Raw genomic sequence first — 22,715 nt, forward strand, 5'->3', positions numbered from 1 at the left:
AGGGCCTTCTTCTTGGTGGCCCTAAACCTTTGCAACAAGTTACCATTGGAGGTCCACCATGCTCCATCATTGCAGGATTTTAAGATGGCCTTGGAAATATGTTATTTTACCGTGGTCTTCTTTTGTTATCACTGCTGCTATTGCAGTTATTCCCATTTTTATTGTTGGCTTTTATCGTAGTTTTTATTTCCATTTTATTGTGTTCATGTTTTTATCAACTTAAACATTTTAAATGTCTTTGATGTATTGCTGTAAGCGCCTTGACAGGGCTTCTGTTGCAGCGCAATGACATGATATCCCTTTAAAATAAAGACAGGTACGACTCTCTGAGGTCACAATGATGCCTACACAATTATGCTCTGAGTTCCAGCTGAAATATCAGTTGCTGCTTTTCATTTCAAAATGCTGCTGGGACGGATAGGGAGCATAGTGGATTACAGGGATCATTATTGGGTTCATAGTTAGGATAGCTATGTGTTGTATTTACAGACAGGATTGCTTTATATTTCATTGTGTTAGCTTGTTGTTCAAGTATGAGTAGTTTTGGAAATTTAAGTAGATTAGTAATTTAGATGAGTTAATATCTTACATTAGACTGTATTCCTTCATGCAGGCAAATCCATTTACCAGGTAGGAGTCCTAATGTAATAGTAATTTATTGTAGGTTTTCTGTAGATAAGGTATGAATACATTTTTGGGAACCAAATATAGAAATGTATCTATCTCCTTGGGTACTGTCATTCAATTGGGGGAGGAGAGGGGAATTGATCTGTTAATAGATAAAATTAGCCTTCCTTGGGCAAAATTAAACAAGATAAAAAGGGTCAAATAAGCTGTGGGGTTGGTGGGGAGCACAGCTGGGTGATTTTAGGTGCAATCCTATGCATTTTAGACAGAAGAAAAGTCATAAAACTCCCAGCATGTCCCAGCCAGGCAGAGTTTTTTATCTATATACATATGATTACACCCTCAGTTGTTCAACATTTAAGGTAATAGTAATTTATGCAGAGAGTTTATGGTAGCTTAATATCTTACATTTGACTGTGCTTCTTTCTGCAACCAACTAGCTGGTAAATTTTTACAGAGACACCCTCTAGCTTAGCTGTCATGAATTAGCATTGCCTCGAGGCCATTAGAAAAGGAAACTGGAATAAGTCTGGCCTTGATAGACCTGAAAAGAATGTGCTTTCAAAAGGTTCTCTTTCAAATTTCTTATTTGAATTTTAATAGCCGGTCTAGGTAGCTTAATATGTTCCATCTGATTGTCTTTCTTCATTATGCAGGCAAAGACATTTACCAGGAAAGAGATTAACACTCATCATGGTAACGAAGTAGCTGTCTTGTGAGTGAACAGTATTGAATCCATTTTGGGACACAGCCAAAAAGCCAGGCGTCTTCATTCCCAGGTTCAGAAAAAAAGTGGGAGAAAGGCATAGGAATAGAACTAAAAGTAATCTCGTAAGACTAGATCAAGCAATTCGGTTTCTAATAAGAGATAGTAAGTAGGACTTGTTTCCAGCAGGTATAACCATCAACCTCCAAGCACCCTCTTTTGTTATAGGGGATGAAAGGCGAGCTCAGTCTTTCTACCATGGTAAGTAGAACCTTTTCCAGTGCCTATGAGCAGTGTTTGGTTCATTGATGTTGTGCTGTCACTGCCTCTCTCTAAGCTGTATAAGGACTCTCAGATTTAGGAAGTCCCCAGTCTCCCTCTTCTTAGAGGTATGAGACCATGATGCTGAAATCACTAAGTGCCTTGCCCCCCAGGGGTAAGGTGGCACACTGCTGTTGAAATCACAGAGTCTCTCCTCCCCTACTGAAATCACTAAAAGACTAGCCTCCTTCCTGCTGGAATCACTAGGCTTTTTCCCATTTTCCCCAAATTTGCGCAAATTTGCACTTGTGAAAATACACAACCCCCCAAAATGCACAAATCCCCCCCCCAAAAAATGCACAAATCCCCCCCAAAGCAACACCAGGTGTTTTTTTTTATTTTGCGTATTTTTCTATGACTAAATGTGTGTAAAATTCTGTAAAGGAAAACAAAAATGGTCTCCAAGTCCACAGAATCTGTGTGACTCAGGAAAACCCGGTCCACTGTGGAATCATGGCTCGGATTCAAAGAAATCCATACTCATTTGATTCCACTGCAGGTTTGTCCAACATCTCTAAGTCAGAAATATGTGGTAGAAGTCAAACCCATCTATATAAAAACATGACAATATAAGAGGCTGTAGCATTACCCACATTTCAATTCCCTTAGGTATGTCTGGATGAGTATGTCTAGAGAGTACGGAATGTTGGATGGAGTGGGTGGCTGGTGATGCTGTGGAAAGCGGGGAGAAGTATATTCAATAAACAAAAAACCTACGGTTTACAAAACAACGTTAAAGGCTCTACAGTTTTCAACCAAACTCCAAAAAGCAGGGAAATTGGGAGTTAAGGCTCACAAGCCTATAACATCACATCCTCCCTAAGGAGGCAGAAAGTGCCAGTGAAATTCTCATTCTCCCAAAGCAGATATAAACCATGAGGACAGGATGGAGAATAGGATATGCAGAGGATATGCAGAGGTGACTGTGGGGTTGTGGTAAACTGATGACGAACAACTTAGGGCCACCTACTTCTCTTTTTTTGTTTAGAGCAGCCCTTCCCCAACCTGGTGCCCTCCAAAGGTGTTGGACTACAACTCCCATCATTGCAAGTCAGTATGTCCCATGGTCAGGAATGCTGGGACAGCACAATGGGGAACGCTGTTCTATATCCTTACCAAATACAGGGGCTGGCCAATATTTTTCTCTCACACACATCTCGCATATAGCAGCATGACTGATGTACATTGATGGTGCTATATAACTAAATAATAATAATAATAACAAAAGGGGCACTATTTGTTGCAGACGTAGAACCAGAGCATGTGCTGGCACTTTCAACTTTTGTTCAATACCCTGCCCTTCAAAGAACCAATTTTGTTTTCTTAAAATGTGTTCATACAAAATATACTGTTCACTCCCCACAATCCCTCCACAATACATCAACTCATCAGAGTGACAGAGGAACAGAAAAGGATTAGTTTGGGTGTCTTGAACTCCTTTCAGATGAGATTAGTTTGCTATCCTATACCACTTGGGAGGAAACTCTAGTAAACTCAGTAGCACTGAATTCTGAGAAAACATGTATAGGATCCAAGTGTAAAACAACCTTCTCCAACCTGGTGTTCTCCAGATGTGTTGCACTGCAACTTCCATGTTACGGGGAGGACAAAAATCATTTTCATTAATAGTTTTAAAATAATCCTTACATATGAAACTATTAGGTGCCAGTTCTGCCAATGATCTCCTTACTGCCAAGTCTAAAGGCCATTATTCCGTTCTTATTCTCCTTGATCTAACTGCAGCCTTTGACACGGTTGATCATGATCTTCTCTTAGATTCCCTTCATGACCTTGGATTTTGTGGCTCTGTCTATAACTGGTTTGCCTCCTATCTAGCGGGTCGCTCTTTCAGCGTGTTGGCTAATGGCAGCTCGTCTTCCTCCTTTCCCCTTTCAGTAGGGGTTCCGCAAGGCTCGGTGCTTGGCCCGTTGTTGTTTTCCTTATACATGTTGCCCTTGGGCAAGCTTATTCAATCTCATGGCCTCCAATATCATCTGTACGCCGATGATACACAACTATATCTGTCATCTCCGGAACTTTCTCCTGATGTTCACGATCGTATCTCGGCATGTCTTTCAGATATCTCAGCTTGGCTGCTTCATCGTCGCCTGAAGCTTAACATGGCAAAAACTGAATTGCTTGTTTTTCCTCCTAAACCTTCTCCTCATTTCTCATTCTCTCTTACTGTCAATGAGGTTACGCTTACTCCGGTCAAGGAAGCTCGTAGCCTTGGCTTTATCTTCGACTCCTCGCTCTCCTTTATTCCTCATATTGAGGCAGTAGCTAAATCTTGTCGATTTTTCCTGTATAATATTGCCAGGATTCGATCATTTTTGTCTGTCTCTTCTGCCAAGACGCTTGTTCATGCACTGGTTATTTCACGGTTGGACTACTGCAACCTTCTTCTCTCTGGCCTTCCTTCTTCTCACATCAGTCTGTTGGTTTCTGTTCACCACTCTGCCGCAAAGATCATCTTCTTGGCTCGCCGCTCCGACCATGTTACTCCGCTTCTGAAATCTCTTCATTGGCTTCCAATTCACTTCAGAATCCAATATAAACTTCTCCTGTTAACCTTCAAAGCTTTTCATGGTCTAGCTCCTTCCTATCTCTCCTCTCTCATCTCACACTATTGCCCCGCTCGTGCTCTTCGCTCCTCTGATGCCATGTTTCTCGCCTGCCCAAGGGCCTCTACTTCCCTTGCTCAGCTTCGTCCATTTTCGTCTGCTGCCCCTTACGCCTGGAACGCTCTTCCAGAACATTTGAGAACTACAAGTTCAACCACAGCTTTTAAAGCTCAACTAAAAACTTTTCTTTTTCCTAAAGCTTTTAAAACTTGATGTTGTGCAGACTTCTACTGTTACTTTCTACTGTTAGTTTTTCCCTACCCTGTGCCTGCTTACCCTACCCTGTACCTGTTTGCATTCTCTTCCCCTCCTTATTGTTTTACTATGATTTTATTAGATTGTAAGCCTATGCGGCAGGGTCTTGCTTGCTGTTTACTGTTTTACTCTGTACAGCACCATGTACATTGATGGTGCTATATAAATAAATAAATAATAATAATAATAATAATAATAATGATCTCACACTGCTGAACACATAAGTAAAATTCTCTGTGTTAGTCCCTCGACACCATATATCTGATATTCACCATGTGGGCAGAAAATAGATCTATCCTGATGTTTTGGACATCAATTTGCAGCATTCCTGATCACTGTCCATGCTGACAGGGACTTTTATGAGTTGAACTCCAAAACATCTGGAGAGCTACATTCTCCCTGCCCTTGCTCTAGAACAGCATTCCCCAATCAGTTTTCAACAACCCCAGTCACCTCTGCATATGATAGCCTGCTGCCCTCCAGATGTTTGAGATTACAAGTCACAGCATTCCTGACAATGGGACATACTGACTTGCAATGATGGGAATTGTAGTCCAACACCTTTGGAGGGCACCAAGTTGTGGAAGGGCTGCTCTAAACAAAAAAAGAGAAGTAGGTGGCCCTAAGTTGTTCGTCATCAGTTTTCCACAACCCCACAGTCACCTCTGCATATCCTATTCTCCATCCTGTCTTCACGGTTTATATCTGCTTTGGGAGAATGAGAATTTCACTGGCACTTTCTGCCTCCTTAGGGAGGATGTGGCGTTAAGGCTTGTGAGCCTTAAATCCCAATTTCCTTGCTTTTTGGAGCTTGGTTAAAAACTGTAGAGCGTTAACGTTGTTTTGTAAACTGTAGGGTTTTTGTTTATTGAATTTCATGGTTTTGTGTAACGGATGACTCCACAGGAAAGAAGCCATATAAATGTTTGGAATGTGGGGAAAGCTTCAGCTGTAGTGGGACCTTGAGTATACATCAAAGAACCCACACAGGAGAGAAACCATACAAATGTGTGGAGTGTGGGAAAAGCTTTAGTCGTACGTTCACCTTTACTTTACACCAAAGAATTCACAGAGGTGAAAAACCATTTCTGTATATGGAGTGTGGAAAAAGCTACAATCCCCTACACATTTACCAGGGAGTAACACCATTACATTCAATGGAACGTACTTCTGAGAAGACACTGACAGTAAGTCTTTGCTAGAGGAGGCAGCCATTTTCTCTCAATGTTCCAATATAGCTGAGGCAGGAGGGCGCACTACTGAGCATGCTTACAAATCAAGATGGCCACCCTATATATTACATTCAATAAACAAAAAACCTACAGTTTACAAAACAACGTTGAAGCTCTAGGGCAAAAAAAAAAATCATTCCACCAACTGCAATGAAGGAGGAAGAAGACAACACCACTGGATTAACAAGTAATAGGCTCATTCCATCAATTTTCATGGTTCACATGACACACTAAGCCATAATGTTTAGCTCAAAACGCTTAACCACTGTGGCTCAGTGTGTCATCTGAACAGGGTCAGTATGTAACAAAGGATGCACAGGAATAAAAAAAAACCCACAAAACTACTACTATGGACCCACATTCTCCCATTCCAAAGAGAATAAAGTGACTTTAAGATGATGAGTGAGAGCAAGGAATCCACACAGCCATAATAACGATAATGATAATTAAAATAAGATGTGATATTCTGAAAGCCACACTAAAAAGCAGGCTTTGGAATACAGGAACAAGTTCCCACCCCTGCCCCAACAATCCAAGCTGTAGAATTTATTTATTTATTTATTTATTTAATTACATAGAATTGTTTGGCAACCCTGAATATCAAATAATGATTCTCGGAGATGTGATATATTTTTTGAACACAGTTGCTCTTTTAAAACATGGAATGGCTAATGTTTAAATCCTTCATGCAGTTGCTTGTTTTCAAACCTTGATATCACTTGCAAGATCTGAAAACAAGCAACTGCAGGAAGGATTTAAGCATTAGCCATTGTAAGTTACCATTTATTATATAATTTATAATCAGTTTCTGTTGGTTCAAAGACACATTAGACAATAATAGTTTAAACTTTAAGAGGCTTGGGTGAGGAGCTGCCACCCCAAAGGAATGTTTGCCATGTATTCTTTACTTTGAATTAAGAAGGATGCACCAGCACTTCAAACACACACACACACACACACACCTCTCTCTTCACACTCACAGACACACAACAAAGTCAATCCCTCTATCAAACCCCTACCTGAGCCAGTCAGGTTTTCTTTTTCCTTGGAGGCCAGGGAAGGGCCTCCCTCCAAGCAAGGCAGATTGTTTCTCCCTCCCTCTCTGGCTTCCACAGCATTGTGGGGAAGGACAGAGCCTTGGCTCAACTGCAGAAGCAAATGGCTGCTAGATGAGCCAGGTGGCCATCTTATTTCCAAATTCCAATCTATCTGAGACAGGAGGGAGTGGGGAGAGTGACGCTACTGCGCATGCTCTACGCTATGAGGCCTTCATTGATTTTAATGAGGCAAAATGGGGCAAAGAAATATTCATTAAAAATCAACGGAAGCGGATTTTGAAAAAAGAAAAGCCATTCCACCAACTAGAAGGACAGGGGGACAAGATCCCACCATTGGATTGAAGGGTAAGGGTCCCAATTCAGAGATTTTTGTGCGCAAAAAAGTCGCCAGTCATGTTTTACAATGTCACTTTGAGTCAGAGGTGGTTTTTGTTTTTGTTTTGTTTTTGCTTTTGTCCTTTCAACTGCCATGCTGCCCTCAATATTTCACCAATCTTCTTGAAACTCCCAGGAGTTTCAAGAAATGCTGGTAAACCCAGCATTTCTTTCTGGCAGGTCTGATTTTCAGATCGGTGAAACATTTTCGATTTTATGAATGCTAGAATGACACACACACACACCCCAATTATGGCTTTATAATGGTAGAATGCTAAATCTACTCACAGTCTGTAACTACAGGGAACACTGCTGTGTTCTCTGTAATATATGGGGGAGCTGAGTGGTCTGACGTGTTCGGTTGATGATTGGGTTTGGATGGTAGATGTGTTTAGCTGTGTGATTTCTTGTCAGGAGTTGTGTGAGGAGTGAGTGAAAATAAGATCATAAGGACTAAGGATTGTTATTATTAGATTTATTACTACCAGTATTCTTAATAATAGGCAGGATTTGATTAGAGTTTGAAGGAACTAAGAACTGTAAACAACAATAAACTTTTTCTTTATTTTACTACCATAAAACCATGTGTCAGTTTGGCTGTGTCTCCTGCTCTATTGGTTCATAAATAAACACTTTACATTAAACCTTCAGCCTGCTATATTCACAGAAAAGCCTTTTCCAAATCTCCTTGCCTTTCCCCTCTGCTATAAGGGAAAGGATATACTTTTCTTTTTGCCCTTTCCTCAAGTATTTAAGTGGTGGTGCTTAGCCTGAGGGAGGTGTCTGAGGTGGTGGCATCGCAGAGGACTATTACTAAAGATCTACTACACCAATTTTGCTCAATTTTTTAAAAAAAATTTAAGCTTGAGCAGTGAAGATGTGCAGAAAAATGTGAAACTATGCAAAAGTTCAAAGCTTGAGTTTAAATAGCAAAACACTATGTTTCTTGGCTCCACACCAAATGGTCTCCTATTCTTCTGGCAATGAAAATCTCATGATGCCCTTCATATTCTCATAACTGTCACTGCCAATGCCTATAACCAAGATTTTTATATATATATATATATCAATTTTCATGGTGAGTTTTAACAAGAGAAAACAATAAAGCAAAAGCAAAAAACAAAAAATGCAAGTGTAACTACATACTTTTAACAACTGGGGGGAAGGAGTAAATTACACATAACTATCAGTAAAGGCAGGCCAAAATAAACAAATATAAGTCCATTCAAAAATGGTGCCTATAAACCACTATTTCAAATGTTGCTATTGTTAAGTCTTCAATCCATTGCATTATAGGTAGTGAGTTTTATCTTTCCAATGTTGCAATATCAGTCTTTTAGCAGTCAAGAGGGTGCCAAAAATCCATTTACACTGAGCAAGAGTTACATTCCAAGAAGCAGGTACATAATTCAAGATAACATGTACATCAGAAAATATTAAAGAGCTTTTCAATACAAAGTTTATGCATCTGATGACTTACTTATGCATCTGATGACTCCCAAAAAAAGCTATTGGGCATTTCCAGAATGTATGAACAAAAGAAGCATTAACTATATGACACCTACAACAATTAGCTGATTTAGACAAACCTTTGTTAAAGTGGGATTGTGGCATGCAAGAGACCTGAAACAATTTTTTTTTTTTTGCTCAATACATCGTAGGCAGAGGTCCATGGACATATCAGATACCAATGCTAAAATGGTGGCCCATTGATTAGATAAACAGGACATTGCAATTCCTTGTTCTATTCCTGATGAGTATCATATTTATTCACTTAAAATAAGTTTTTATAAACGCGAATATACCTGGTTGGCTTCAATAAGTGTTTAGAACAGCAAAGCAGACTTTGAGGCAGTAAAAGCTGCGGGACTGAATCTAGATTCTAAAAAATGTTGCAATTGCAAGTACTGCTATTCAACTATAGCAGGCAATTCAAATTTATCTCAAAAAGCTGAAAATAGCAAAAACTCATCAACACCCAGTACTTGATCCAGGGTAAAAATCATTGTGTCTGAACAAGCCTACCACAAAAACATTTCATTTCCAATTTTTAAATCTGGATTTCCCCATAAAGTCAATTTAGGATGGGAAAATGGGTCAAACTGTAATTCGTGTGGCATTATACATCACACATCTTTAACCGCCAAAACTGTGGGAGGAGCTCTGTTTCAACTTAATATCCAAAGAACCTAATACCTTCCATTTTGGAAAGAGACTCCAGACAGGAAGATTCCAAAACTGACCAAGGTGGAAAATCAAATCTAAGTGGAAAAGACCAAAGTTTGGTACTGGTCAGCAGGTAAGCCCTATGGTATAAGCCCTATGGAAAGCTGAACCCACCTTCTTTAATTGGCAGTTGCATCCTTTTCAGGGATATTCTTGGTGGAGAGGAATACCACCAAAATTTGCAAAACAAAGCATTACATTTTTGGAAATATTTTCCAGGGATAAGGGGATTCCATATATGACATAAACAATTTGAGGTATAGTATTCATCTTGAGTGTATTTACCTTACCGCATAGACTTAACTTTAAAGATGCCCTTCTATGTATATCTCATGAAATATGATTAATCAAATTATTTAGATTTATCTTAATCATTTGGGATATATCTCTAAGGATTAATTATTCCCCAATAAGTAAAGGAATCTGTGCACTGATGAGAAAAGCATGAATATTTCCCCATAGCCAACATGGCAGCTCTAGTGAGGCCCATTCAGGCTTCCCTCCTGCTGCTGAGGCCGGCCTGGGGCAGGACAGCACCATATTTTTTCATACGCCAAATCACAAACTTCCTCAAATATTAGGACAGAACTATCTCCAAATCAAGGAATATTCTCAAGAAAGAGAATAATAAAATAGGGTCACTGCCTACAACTGCCAAAGGTATTGTATGGAAAAATAAAACTGGAAGACCTTTATATCGAAATGCTGGTGATGAATGCCTTCACAGTTTTGGACAAGGGTGTCTCAAAGACTGCCTACTGCACAAGCCTGCCTTCATCAATGTGTCCAAATGTCCCCAGGTGTATGCTAGTTGGAACCTGGGGGAAGGCCCTTTCAATGGCCACATCCAGGATCTGGAACACCCTCACAATAGACCCTTCTTGTTGGCCTTCCTCTGCATGACTGAAAGCATCTTGTTTAGGAGGGCCATGAATGGTTTGCTGCTTCCTGCACTAAGCTATTTTTAACAGTATTGCTGTATTGAATCATTTTTACTGCTGAAAGATAACCCAATAGCTGCTTTGTATTTTTCTGTTTTGCTGGTTTACATACTTTCGTTTTTATTATATTTCATTGTATTGCTGTTAGACATCTTGGACATTTTAAAAGGAAAGTCAGGATACACATGTTTTAAATAATAGCAATAAATAACTATGTTTATAAATTCAAGGGTTCAGTGTAGCACCAATATAGACTAGCTGTTTTATTTTTTCAGATATTTTAAGAAATTAGCATGAGCTTTCGTGGGTTAAAACCCACATTATCAAATGTTATGTGGAACTGGAAGCTTTGAGCCTGAAAAAACAGTCAAACAGGTAGATCTACAGCAAGCAGATTCTATTCTCTTAAAGTGATCGTTACAAACCACAAAGTACACTAAAAGTTATTGTATAATGTTTATGTTTAGTTATTGAAGAGAAACATATGTGCAATATATATCAACATGGCCAAAAACAAGAAAGATAAAAATATTTTATAGACCTGGGTGCTAATATTCTTTTGGTCCCAACTTGAAGATGACAAGTGCAAATAGATAATTACTTCTTGCATTTGGCCTAATTGTTTGCAAGCTGCTGGTCAGCAAATTGTTGAAACATACATTAAAAATGAATATATAAAATGATGTAAAGGCTTGTATGCAGAAAGAATGATTAACTTTGAAGTAATGCATCTTTCCATTGCTAAAGGACAATCAAACAAAGCATTATATGTAATGTCCACTAGATGTCAGCTTTGCAAAAGGAGTATTAATTTTTTATGCTGGTCAAAATCTCAAGCGTCCCAGATTCCTAAATCCCTTAAATGGCATTAGCTTAAAATAACCTGACCCTTAGCATTGGTTGATCTACAGCAGAAGATCCTGAATTCCATCACTAGACACACAAGCCAAAAATGCAAGTGATTAACTATTGGAGTTTAACATTTCCTTAAAGATTACTCCAAACCATATGACACAGAAGTAGTACGACAGAAAACTGCTTTTAAGTTACAAGAAGATTTTACCAGGAATTTTCTGTGAACAGTTCTCACTCAGAGGTTTGTCCACTACCACACTGAAAGAAACAGGGCCAACAAAAACATACCACAGCGCTTCTTCTCAGGAACCTTTATCTGTTTCAGAGGCATAGCCATGTTGGTTTGTTGCAGCAAAACCCATTTCAAATTACAGAATAGACCTTTACAAGGTAGATGGAGTTCATCTCTCTGATGCAGGGAATGATATCTTTCTGCAGGATCTTGCATGTGGGCTTGCGGGATTTTATCCCAGATAGGTGGGGGTAGGGTGCAGCAGAGGCTTGGCACCCCTCCGGTGGCAGGATGTGCGGGAATAGGCAATATATTTGAATATATTCAAATGGTGAGAACTCTGGCACTTTTTGGTGATTGGCATATCTCAAGGACCTGCTCCTAGCAAGCTGTGAGGCTCACGTGTTAGGATATGGTTTGCCTTTGAAGACCCTCCTGCCTCACCTACTCCGCACTGTGAGGCTTTGGGTCGGAGTGACATGGGCTGGTCTCACACTTCCAGACTGTCATATAAGAAAGGGGGCGGGTTTCCCACACACACACACTCCTGGCTTTGGAGAATGCTCACCCATAAAGCCAGGCAAGTGGCCTGAGAAAAGGCCCATTGATTTCTGCACTTTCACATGCAGATCCAAGGAGGTGTGAACTACCCATATTATTCAAATAAAGAGGCCCTTAGTTTAACCCAAGTTCTGGTGCCTGTGTTTTTATTCTATGATTCCTTCTCCATTCGCAATTATTTTCCCCTCAACAATTTGCCCCACCACCCATCCAAAGTCTCTTTTTTATGTTTCTGTGCATTTCAGCGTGGGCGTTTGACAAAAGAAAGCTCCCTCCACTCCCGAAATGCATGCACACACAACCAACTGGTGGCTATGATGGTGTTTGCATATTGCTCCTACTGCATGTCAAAAATTTGTCACTTGACCTGTACTGTTAAATATGGGCTGAGATCCAAAGACTTGCTCGGGCTTGTCTAGAGGATTTTTTTAATGTTTGTTTTCTTTGAACAACCTGGGTTATTTCAAACTATTTTTGATATTCTCTGCAGTTTCAAAAACATGTTATGGGACACGGTAGCTTTTCAAAAGACTTTATCTGCTGTGACTACAGTTAAGGTTTACAAGCATTCAGTGAAAGGTTCTTTAAAAATGTGGAACTGCCCTCTTAACAAGGTCAAGCCATTAGTAATTATTTTCCAAGAATAAATTAAGAGTCAACACACAATTATACACACTGCTGGTTCTTCAGATTAACTCTGGCTCATTCCTTTCCCAGAAGAACTTAACGCATAGTCCAGTGAGTATTTGATTTGTTCTAGCTAGACAGAAAGGCTAGAAGTTATACATTCAGAGGAATTTCTGCCATAAATTGTGCCAACACCAGAACTAGGCTTTGAATGCACAATATTTAAGAATAATAACAACAACAACAACAACAACAACAACAACAACTAACACTTTAACATTAACAGTATGATTGAGTTCAGTGGGACTTACTCCCAGGTAATAGAATATAGGACTGCACTTTTCATTGTAACCATGGAATAATACAAAATTATTTCAAAGAGGACAGACTTAGGGCAAAAAGGAAACATGTTTTCTTTAAAAAGAATGACCTTTTTAATGGAATAGCAACATTAAAAATATTCACTTTTTAAAAATACACTTTTGTCTCGGCTTATGAGTTTCACTTTGTGCCAAATAAGAGTAAGAGTTGTTTTAAATGGATATTGTCTTTTTTTTGTTTGTATTTTATGCTTTTTATGCTTTTAAATTTTGTATATTTCTTTTTAACATTCACTGTTCTTAACTTTTGTAAACCGCTCAGAGAGCTTCGGCTGTGGGGCGGTATATAAATGATAATAATAATAATAATAATAATAATAATAATAATAATAATAATAATAATAAAAAATACCAGTTTATGTTTTCCTGTACTACATATAAAGCTAACTACAAATTGCAATATGAGAATTTAAAAGTATCTGGCTTCAGGTATTATTTTTAAAATAAGGCAGACATATAGCTTATACAGGTTTTCTTCACAATCAATGTGAATTAAGGCACAATCCTTTGCATGTTTAGACAGAAAACGGCCTACAGCTCCCAGCATGCTCCAGCCAACATGCATAGGGATTGCTGGTTACAGGGAGCCTACAACTCTCCTGTTAAAACAGCTGCACTGGCTTCAGGTCTGTTTCTGGGCAAAATCTGAAGTGCTGGGTATCACCAATAAAGCGCTCAACGGCTCGGGTCCAGGTTATCTGAAAGACCGTATTCTCCCATATGAGCCTGCCCGTGCTCTGAGATCTTCTGGGGAGGCCTTTCTCTCAGTCCCACCAACATCCCAGGCATGCCTTATGGGTACGCGGGAGAGGGCCTTGTCGGTAGCTGCTCCAAGGCTCTGGAACTCCCTTCCCAGGAAGGCTAGGCTGGCTCCCTCTGTGCTACAGTTTTAGAGGCAGGCAAAAACATTTTTGTTTCACCAGGCTTTTGGAACTATACTGGACCTGTGTTAATGTACTGGATTCTCCCCCTACCCCTAACCTGTTACAGTTTTTTTAAAAAACAAACAAACATGTTTTTAATTTTACTGTAGTTTTAATTCTATTTTAACTTTTGTAATGTATATGTTTTAATTGTACAAGTTTTAATCTTATAAACCGCCTTGAGTCCCAGTACTGGAGAAAATGTGGGATATAAATAACAACAACAACAACATCCTTAGCTTTCTTTCAAAACTGTCAAACCAACATACATTTGTAATAATAAATGGGCTAATCTAAGACAGAGGTAAAGACGAGAGAGGGCCAAAACATAACTTTCAAAAGGGGTAGACTCTGACAAAGTTGCCACATGTTCAAGTGCTTTCAGCATTAGACTATTAGAAACAATGATAAAAAATGTTTTGTACTTGCTTTGCAGAGTTCCTCTCAGCCGTTTTAATAATTCAGGTTTGAGAAGAACACCTCCTATCTTAAATGGTGTAGGCATTATCTCCCTGTATTGATAGACACTTCCTACACTAAATCTATTCAAAGCTTCTGTGTCTCATATCTATGCTGTCCACACTCATAGAATCATAGAATAGTAGAGCTGGAAGGGGCCTACAAGGCCATTGAGTCCAACCCCCTGCTCAATGCAGAAACCCACCCTAAAGCATCCCAATAGAACGTACTCCTGTACATTCAGCTAGGTTGCCTTTGCTAAGAAAGGGCATCAGTTCCAACTTCCTCACCTTTGCAACTCATGTTAGGAGGTGGGGTTTCTGCTTAAAAGCCTGTGTGAGGGGGGCTGTGGGTCACAAGGACTCACCCCACCCCTATCTATCTGCCATCACACCTCTCAGCAGCCATATATCTGGCAACTGCAAGAAAGAAACATATAAGTGGCGAAGTCTTATGCATATAATTATTGCAGCTGGTGAGCACATCAGCAGCAGGGTTTGGAACTAACAGGGTCCTCTGATCCACTGTGTAGCATTTTCAGGGGACTGGGGGAGCTGCCATTGGGGTGGTGGAAGGAATTCGCATCTGCCAGCCCCATTGCACGTGCCTAATTCTGGATCCAATCCAATGAACTTCCAGACAGCATAGAACCCGTATCAAACTTCAACTATCTACTGCTCTTAAAATACCACACACAACACAACGCATGTAGCTAACAATGAAGCAGACCTTTATGTCGAAATCTGGAAATACCATGAAATGAAGCTCAAGCTCAGTGCTCATACTCACGTGTAATTTGTTGAGCAACACCGCATCAGTTGTGCTGTTGGCTCCTGGTTTAGCGGCTTTCCAAAATTGTTTCTGTGCAGAATAGCGATTCATAGGGCATAATTTAAAGAGGCAATCTACAAAGAGACGTAACAATAAGATTGTTTTAGCCGAGGTTATGTATGCTTTTACTTTTAATGTTGTACACTCATTTTAACATTTAGGAAAATGTTTTGAAGGAAACTGTAGCCGCAATATGAATTTTCTGTTTCAAATTTAAAAAGGTGTTAAATGAAGCCAAGTTCTGCCCATCTGCCTTTAGCAATAGGGAGGTCTAATTTTTGCCTAATGACAATGACATGGAATTATCACGCTATACCCCAACGATCTTCACTATTTTTCAAAGGAGCCACTTTGGCTCCAGGCACTGCCCCGAAGACCACTTGGCAGGGGTGGGGGCTTTCCAGAGACGTGGGGTATGTGTGACTGAATTCTGCTGGATGCCTTTTTGGGCTTCTCCTCCCCATCAGTCAGTCACCAAATCTTCAGGCAGGCTCACTTGGTCCTTTGATTGGATGGATCTTTTCCTCCTCACTGAGAGAGTGATCTGCTCTACTCAGCAGGGCCAGTGACAGACTATTTTGCGCCCTAGGCAAAGTGATCTATTTTCAAACCCACCCACCCCCAAAATGCCAACTTTGATTTTTAAGAACATACGTTTCCTGGAAAAAATAAGAAGCACAAAACTTGAAACTGCTAAATTTATTTTAAAGTGCAAGAAATACGTCATGCCAATTATAGCAAACAAATTGGAAAGGAACGTCTATGAGTCTAAAATGCATTATTTAATAGGAGTATCACCTCCAAATCATCCCCCCCAACTCACATGCGTGTGTACACACACACTCAGCATCACTCACTCCAAACAAACACACACATGAACATATGCATTCACTCAAAGACCTCATGCACCCCATTCACCCATACATTCTCTCTCTCTTCCGAGCGCGTTCTGGAGTCCGAACGTGGAGCCTCCCCACCCCCACCCCAGCGCCCCTGGCTTCGCTTCAGCTGGGCGGCGCAGCGCAGGTTGCCATCTCGCTCGCCCAGGCCCAGCTGAATTCTTGGGCCGGGCTGGCTCACAGCCAACGCGCGTGAGTGCTGCGCTGCGCCCGGCGCCCCTCTTAGCTTGGCGCTCTAGGCGGCTGCCTGAGTGGCCTCTATGGTAGCACCGGCCCTGCTATTCAGCATTGCAAAATCTCCCAGCCCAGGTCCATAGCGTGTACCTCTGCTGCCCATGTACCTCCAGTGCCTGTGCAATGCACCGCTGCAGCTAGCCAGTCATGTTGCTCTTTGCCTCTGTACTTGTTCCCCATGGCAACTGATCGCTCCTGCTTTATTCTCTCCCTGTCTCCAGCCACCTTGCAGCTGATGAACAGCAGATATCCCAATGCCCCAACCCCAAATCCTAATGGTAGTTGGCCCACCACTAAAGCAAACAAGGCAAAGATTGAAAGCCCCTGCTGAGAGTGAGCAGCTACTGCAAAGAGAGTGGGGTGTGTGTGTGTGTGTGGAGGAGAGAGGTGATTGGGATCCGCTGCTATATCCAGTGAACGTTTTGTTCTTTGCAAGCCGCCATGGGCAGTTTTTGACTGATAAACACTACCAAATAGAGGAGTTTGACAATAAATCTACAAATAACATATTGATTGCCATACAATCAAGCAACGCACACACCGCTGTTCAAGTTTAATGTTTTCTAATTCTAGTACTTAGGGGAAAAAACATTTAGGGCACAATCCTATGTTGATGCCCATAAGCCTCCAAATTTGGAGGCTTATGGACATCCTATGCAGAGTGAAAGGAGCAAAGAAGGTGAGCTTCACCTCCACGCTCCTCCCGCTCTGCATTTTGGCTAGATGGGCTTCTTCACCCATCTAGCTAGGGCACATCAGAGCAGGAGGGAAAGAGGTTTGGGAGGCCTTCGGATATGTTGTATCCCACTTTCTCCAGTCCCTTCCCCTCCCCATTCACCAGCACACTCCAAGGCCTCAAAGAAGCAGCCGGCATGGTACGCAGCAATCTAGTTCAAAAGCCTATTTAATAGGACAATCAAATTCATTCTAAAGAGTGCCTTCTGCAATCTTGGGGCCAACACAGACATAACATTGAAGATATGTAAATACCTAGAATTTTTTAACTCTAGTGTAAGTGCAGGAGCTTTAACACTTCCCCCCATTGTAGCTCCAACCTGGATCGGGGCACTCCATCTGCAGTTCATAGTACCAAATATAGATCCATTAAAGCAAATGGTTCACTATAAATTGCAGGCATGGGGATCATCCAAATAGCAAGGTGGGTGGGTGCTAAAGCCCTCTCACCCCATGCTAGAGCCCCAGTCCAAATGGGGAGCCCTGCGCTTATACTAGATTTTTAAAAAATCTACTATCTACTTTGAAATACATCCATTCACTTATGGCACTGTACTTTGGGGACCAAGCAAAATGTATTTCCCACTAAATGTTCTACTGTGGTCAGAAAAAATGTCTACCTGAGCTACTGAAAGGTTGGGAACAGTAGAACTTCTCCTGGTCATTGAAAACAATGACATAGCTCAAGCTGTGGAATTTTTAACCTTGGTAGCTGTGAAACAATGGCAAATGTCTTATGACTTGAATGCACTTGAGATGTAAGCTCCTAAAACAAAACAAAACAAAATCTTTCTTATGAGTGAATGGCTGTGTACATTTTCAAGTTGCTGTTTATACTTTTGTTCCATGATGGCTTGGATTTGTTTATTGTTTAAGTAGGTTCCCTTTGGTCTGACATTTTCTTGTTTCTGCTTATGGCTAAGACAAATAAAATCTAGCTAAGTGTATGACTGCCTTTTCAAGCACTGGAATAATGGTACATGAGCAGTGTATTAAAGAGGCACAAAACAGCTTAAACTGAGCTTACAGATATTGACTAAATCCTGTCATGCTAAAAGAGAAAACTCAATGGGTTGAAATAGGAGATCTTTGTTTTGTTCAGTGAGGTCTGCACAAGCTGTGAGCTTCACTTATAACCAGTTTATATTCTACCATAGAAAGTGGGTTTTCTCCACATGGGGCTTATATCATGCGATCTAGATTGGTTACTCATGGAAATTTGCAGGTCCTTTACATGATGACCACAACCTCCAGGGCTGCTCCTGTGGTTTATGACCTTTATCCCACTATTGTAAAGCATGGGGAAAGTCCATTTTTTCTCTAGGAAGTGCTAGTGAAGTGCTTTACTTGCTGTGCGTACTTGCATAATGGCTCTATAACAGAGCCCAACCCCCCAGCACTCCGGGAAGTATTAATGTGTGCAAACTGTGTAAATTTTACTTCACAGCAAAGGATTTAAAGTATGCACTCTGGCATGCTTTTCAGGTTGCAAGAAAAAACAACTGTAGATGATATTCTGGAGGTGACAGACTTGACCTTGGGGGAGCTAGGGGTGGCAATGGCCGACAGAAAACTCTGGCGTGGGCTGGTCCATGAAGTCACGAAGAGTCGGAAGCAACTGAACGAATAAACAAGTTCAGCCTAGTAGACACCTATGTTTCTCCTACAATTTACTCTGCCTTTACTCTGGGGTGTTTTTTGTTTGTTTTTTTACCACAAGGTCTGGCTCACAGCATTTAACGAGTCATGTGGACCGGCAACATGGAGGAAAGAAGAATACAGATAAGGGGCAAAGCAGATGGTGTCTTCTGCAGATAGCTTGTGGATGGTAGGTTGCCAGCCACTTTTCATAACTTCACACTGTCATTGTGGTTTGAAGCAAAGCACGTGAAGTTTCAGCAGAGACGATGGTTTGAAATAAAATGTGTTTTACCAAGTTCATGATGCTATTTACACTAACAACTTGGGAAGCGTCTATTGGATATAAATGCTGATGGGAGGGGTGTGGGTAAGAGAAGAGGAAAGAGAGACTCTATTTCAGAATTCAGCACACCTAATTTTACCCTCATCAGTTGCTAAGCAACTGATAATGCAAAAATTAAATCAAGCTCTTTCAAAATTGAGTGCTCCAAGTAACCATTAGAACTTCTAGCTGCCAGAAATGCAAAAAATAGAGCAGCTGTTCCAAGTGCCTCTTTGCAATTATGCAAAAATAAAACTTTAGGCTGTCATTATGTAATGCAATAGATAATGCAATTATATACAACTGCATAATGTATTTACATTCTGCTATTCTTTTGTATGGGATTAAAGGAGTTGGATGGCATGGTATGGTGGAAAACTTACTTCAAGACTTCTCATGAGTTGGGTATTTGGCTTTACCTATCCTATTATGCCATTTTGCTCTGAATACTTCATTGAAAGAATATGCCCATAATAGACAGGCCCAGGGTTGAATAAGTTCACAGGATCCTATCACACAGAGAGATAGACATTTATGCACGCGTAAGTCAACCTAGCCACACAGTTATTACCCTAAATTCACGTCAGAAAGAGTTCAAGCAAAATGAAAGCAGGGAATCTTAGAAACCTTTGGTAACACCACAGCCTGAAGAATTCAGTGTATATAAAATTCTGAACACTAACTGACAGTCTGTAAAATTATCGGACTGTAGCTAGCAGATCTCCAGCCATAATCATAACAAACCGATAGCTTCTAGTACACAGATGTTTCTGAGATGGGGTTAAAACACATATGCTAGAAGAATTTGGCATGCTTAAACTCGCTAACATCAGTAAGTTCAAGCATGCCTATCTTTGAGAGTTTAAAGTGACCATGCAACTCTGTATCAATATTTATTAGTATTATTTGTTTATTTATTCTTGGTGGTTTTATGCCAGCTTTCTACCAGAGCCACCAAGGCAGTCTATATTAATAAAAATAATAATGAAACAATTCAAACAAGAAAACATTGAACACAATAGGCATTTATTTACTATTGACTCAATAGCAGGCTAAGTAAAAGAGATGTGTCTGGACATCTTTTCTAAAAGAAGACAGAGTAGAGACCGCTCGTAGCTCTTGAGAGCTTCGGGTATGGAACAGTATACAAATGTAATTAATAAAATTAGTAAAAACATTTCACAATTTGGGAGTGACACAAGAGAGAGCCTTTCATGGGCTCATCTACACCAAGCAGGATATTCCACTATGAAAGCAGTATATAAAAGACAGGAGCCACACTACTGCTTTATAGTGGTAATGAAGTGCACTGACAACTGTTGGGGCCCATGACACATCTACACCAAGTAGGATGTAACACTATGGAAGTGGTATGAAAGCAGTATATTGTGTATGTCATGGGTCCCAACAGTCGTCAGTGCACTTCAGTACCACTGTAAAGCAGTAGTGTGGCTCCTGCCTCTTATATACTGCTTTCATACCACTTTCATAGTGGAATATCTGCTTGGTGTAGATGAGCCCTATGTGTGCCAGTCAAATAGAGCTCTACATGTGGTATATCCTTAAAAGTGCCTCTTGATACTGTAGATCTTGATACTCTGGAAAGTTCATGGCGAGACAGGCGGTCCCTTAGATAGCCTGGTCCTAAGCTGTTTGGGGCTTTAAAGTTAAAACCAACACCTCAAATTGAGCCTAGAAAACAGTTGGTAACCAAGGCAGATCTTTCGATATTGGAGTGAGATTATCTTGATTCTGCACTGCCACATTTTGCACCAAATGTTGCTTCCCAATGGTAGCCCAAGACAATAGAGCATCCAGTTGAAATGGCTCCAGATGATTAGTATCATCGAAATGTGTCTTTCCGACAGCAAGATGCCAAGATCCACTGCAACTGAACTGCCATCTCTAGGCAGCTAATGCTAACCTGACCCTCCCTCTCTGCCCTTGTACAATGAAAAGACTTCAGTCTTGGAGAGGGGAGGGGGAGTAAAGAGCATGGAATCAAGCAATGGAGATGCGTGAATCAGAACCATTCAAGATCGCTGAAGTTCTGTAAATTCCATCTCGAAGCTTTTTCTGAGTTGAGTCCATACCAAATTGCAAGCTTTTTTTCTTTTCATGTGAACATCATGTGTATTTTCATGTGAATTTTTTTCCAACAGTACACACCAACTGTGCACATAATTGAAATGTCTGCATTCTCCTCCCATTGATTAAAGCATAATTGTGCACGTTTTTAAAAAAAGTATTTGTGATATCAAACTTTGGGGGCGGGCGGGTTATAAATCACACTGCAAGCACAGACATATACAGATCAACCATATATTGCGTCCAAGTCCGTGTTTAATCTGGAAAGTGGGTAAATCCTGATAAAAAAATTGAACTGAAACTATTTTCTCATATGTTCCTCCTACCACCCAATGGCCAGTAGTGGAAGGCATGGCATGAAAGGTGATGAAAACCATCACAACAACCTAATAAGAAAGTGATGTGTGTGTGTGTGTGTGTGTGTGTGTGTGTGTGTTTGGGGGGAATCTTATTGTAGAACAATTTTTTGTGTCTGATGTGATAAAAACAGCTAGGCCTGGCATCAAGAGTACCTATGGCTGAGCATCTACCAAGTGCCCACATCCCAGCATGGGACCACTGCAAGGGTACCCTGAAGTTGCTCTTCCTTTTCACTATCACAACCTGCTTGTTCGCCTGCCTCTCACACAAAGGTGGTGGTGAGAAAGAGGAGCAGGAGATGCCACTGCCTGTTTGTTCACTGGCTCTCTACTTGTCAAGTAAGTGGCAGCCATGTTGAGAAAGAGGCTGAGAAGCAATGCAGCTGGTAACCGTAGGGTGACCATATGAAAAGGAGGACAGGGCTCCTGTATCATTAACAGTTGCATAGAAAAGGAAATTTCAGCAGGTGCCATTTGTATATATGGGGAACCTGGTGAAATTCCCTCTTCATCACAACAGTTAAAGGTGCAGGAGCTATACTAGAGTGACCAGATTTAAAAGAGGGCAGGGCACATGCAGCTTTAACTGTTGTGATGAAGAGGAAATTTCACCAGGTTCCCCATATATACAAATGACACCTGCAGAAATTTCCTTTTCAGTACAACTGTTAGCGATACAGGACCCCTGTCTTCCTTTTCATATTGTCACCCTAGGTAACCAGTGATGGCAGGTAGACTCACTGAGGAAATAGGCCCCTTATGTTGGATTGTGGTTATAATATCCAGTTGGGTTAAATTACCTGTAGATCAACTTCCAGTTTAAGTATTCTAAATATTTTGGAAGTTATGGAAAAAGGCATTTAGCAGCCAAGAATCCCAAAGGACTTTTACAAGAGATATTTAAAAAAGCCAGTCACATACTGAATATTAAATACCAACCGCGCAAGTTACTAAATTCACACACACACAAATCACAGTACCCTATTTCTCAATTCCTCAGTAGCTTGTTTCGCTTCTCCTTCATCCTCTTCTTCCCAAATGCCTTTCATCCTATATCCAAAATGCCTCTTCAGCACTGACATGCAGAGTGGCTGGTTTTTTGTTTCTGATGTGTGTTTTTACTGCTCTTGCCCACCACCTCTGTAACAACTTATGAATAACCCAGGGTTCTGAGTTTGTATGTAACAAAAACACATGGTTCAAA

At 40.6% G+C, this 22,715-nt stretch overlaps 1 protein-coding gene across 4 annotated transcripts in view; it reads right to left on the reverse strand.

Moving 5' to 3' along the window:
- The window catches only part of ITPR1 (inositol 1,4,5-trisphosphate receptor type 1), a 291,524-nt gene that overhangs the window by 185,592 nt on the left and 83,217 nt on the right, over positions 1-22,715 (reverse strand). For all 4 annotated transcript variants that reach the window (XM_063121590.1, XM_063121591.1, XM_063121589.1 and 1 more), the window contains exon 4: positions 15,192-15,307. In XM_063121590.1, coding sequence (XP_062977660.1) covers positions 15,192-15,307 — 116 coding nt within the window. The remainder of the gene's footprint in view (positions 1-15,191; positions 15,308-22,715) is intronic.

Source organism: Elgaria multicarinata, chromosome 3 (assembly GCF_023053635.1).
Source record: "Elgaria multicarinata webbii isolate HBS135686 ecotype San Diego chromosome 3, rElgMul1.1.pri, whole genome shotgun sequence".
Classification (NCBI taxonomy): Eukaryota; Metazoa; Chordata; class Lepidosauria; order Squamata; family Anguidae; genus Elgaria; species Elgaria multicarinata.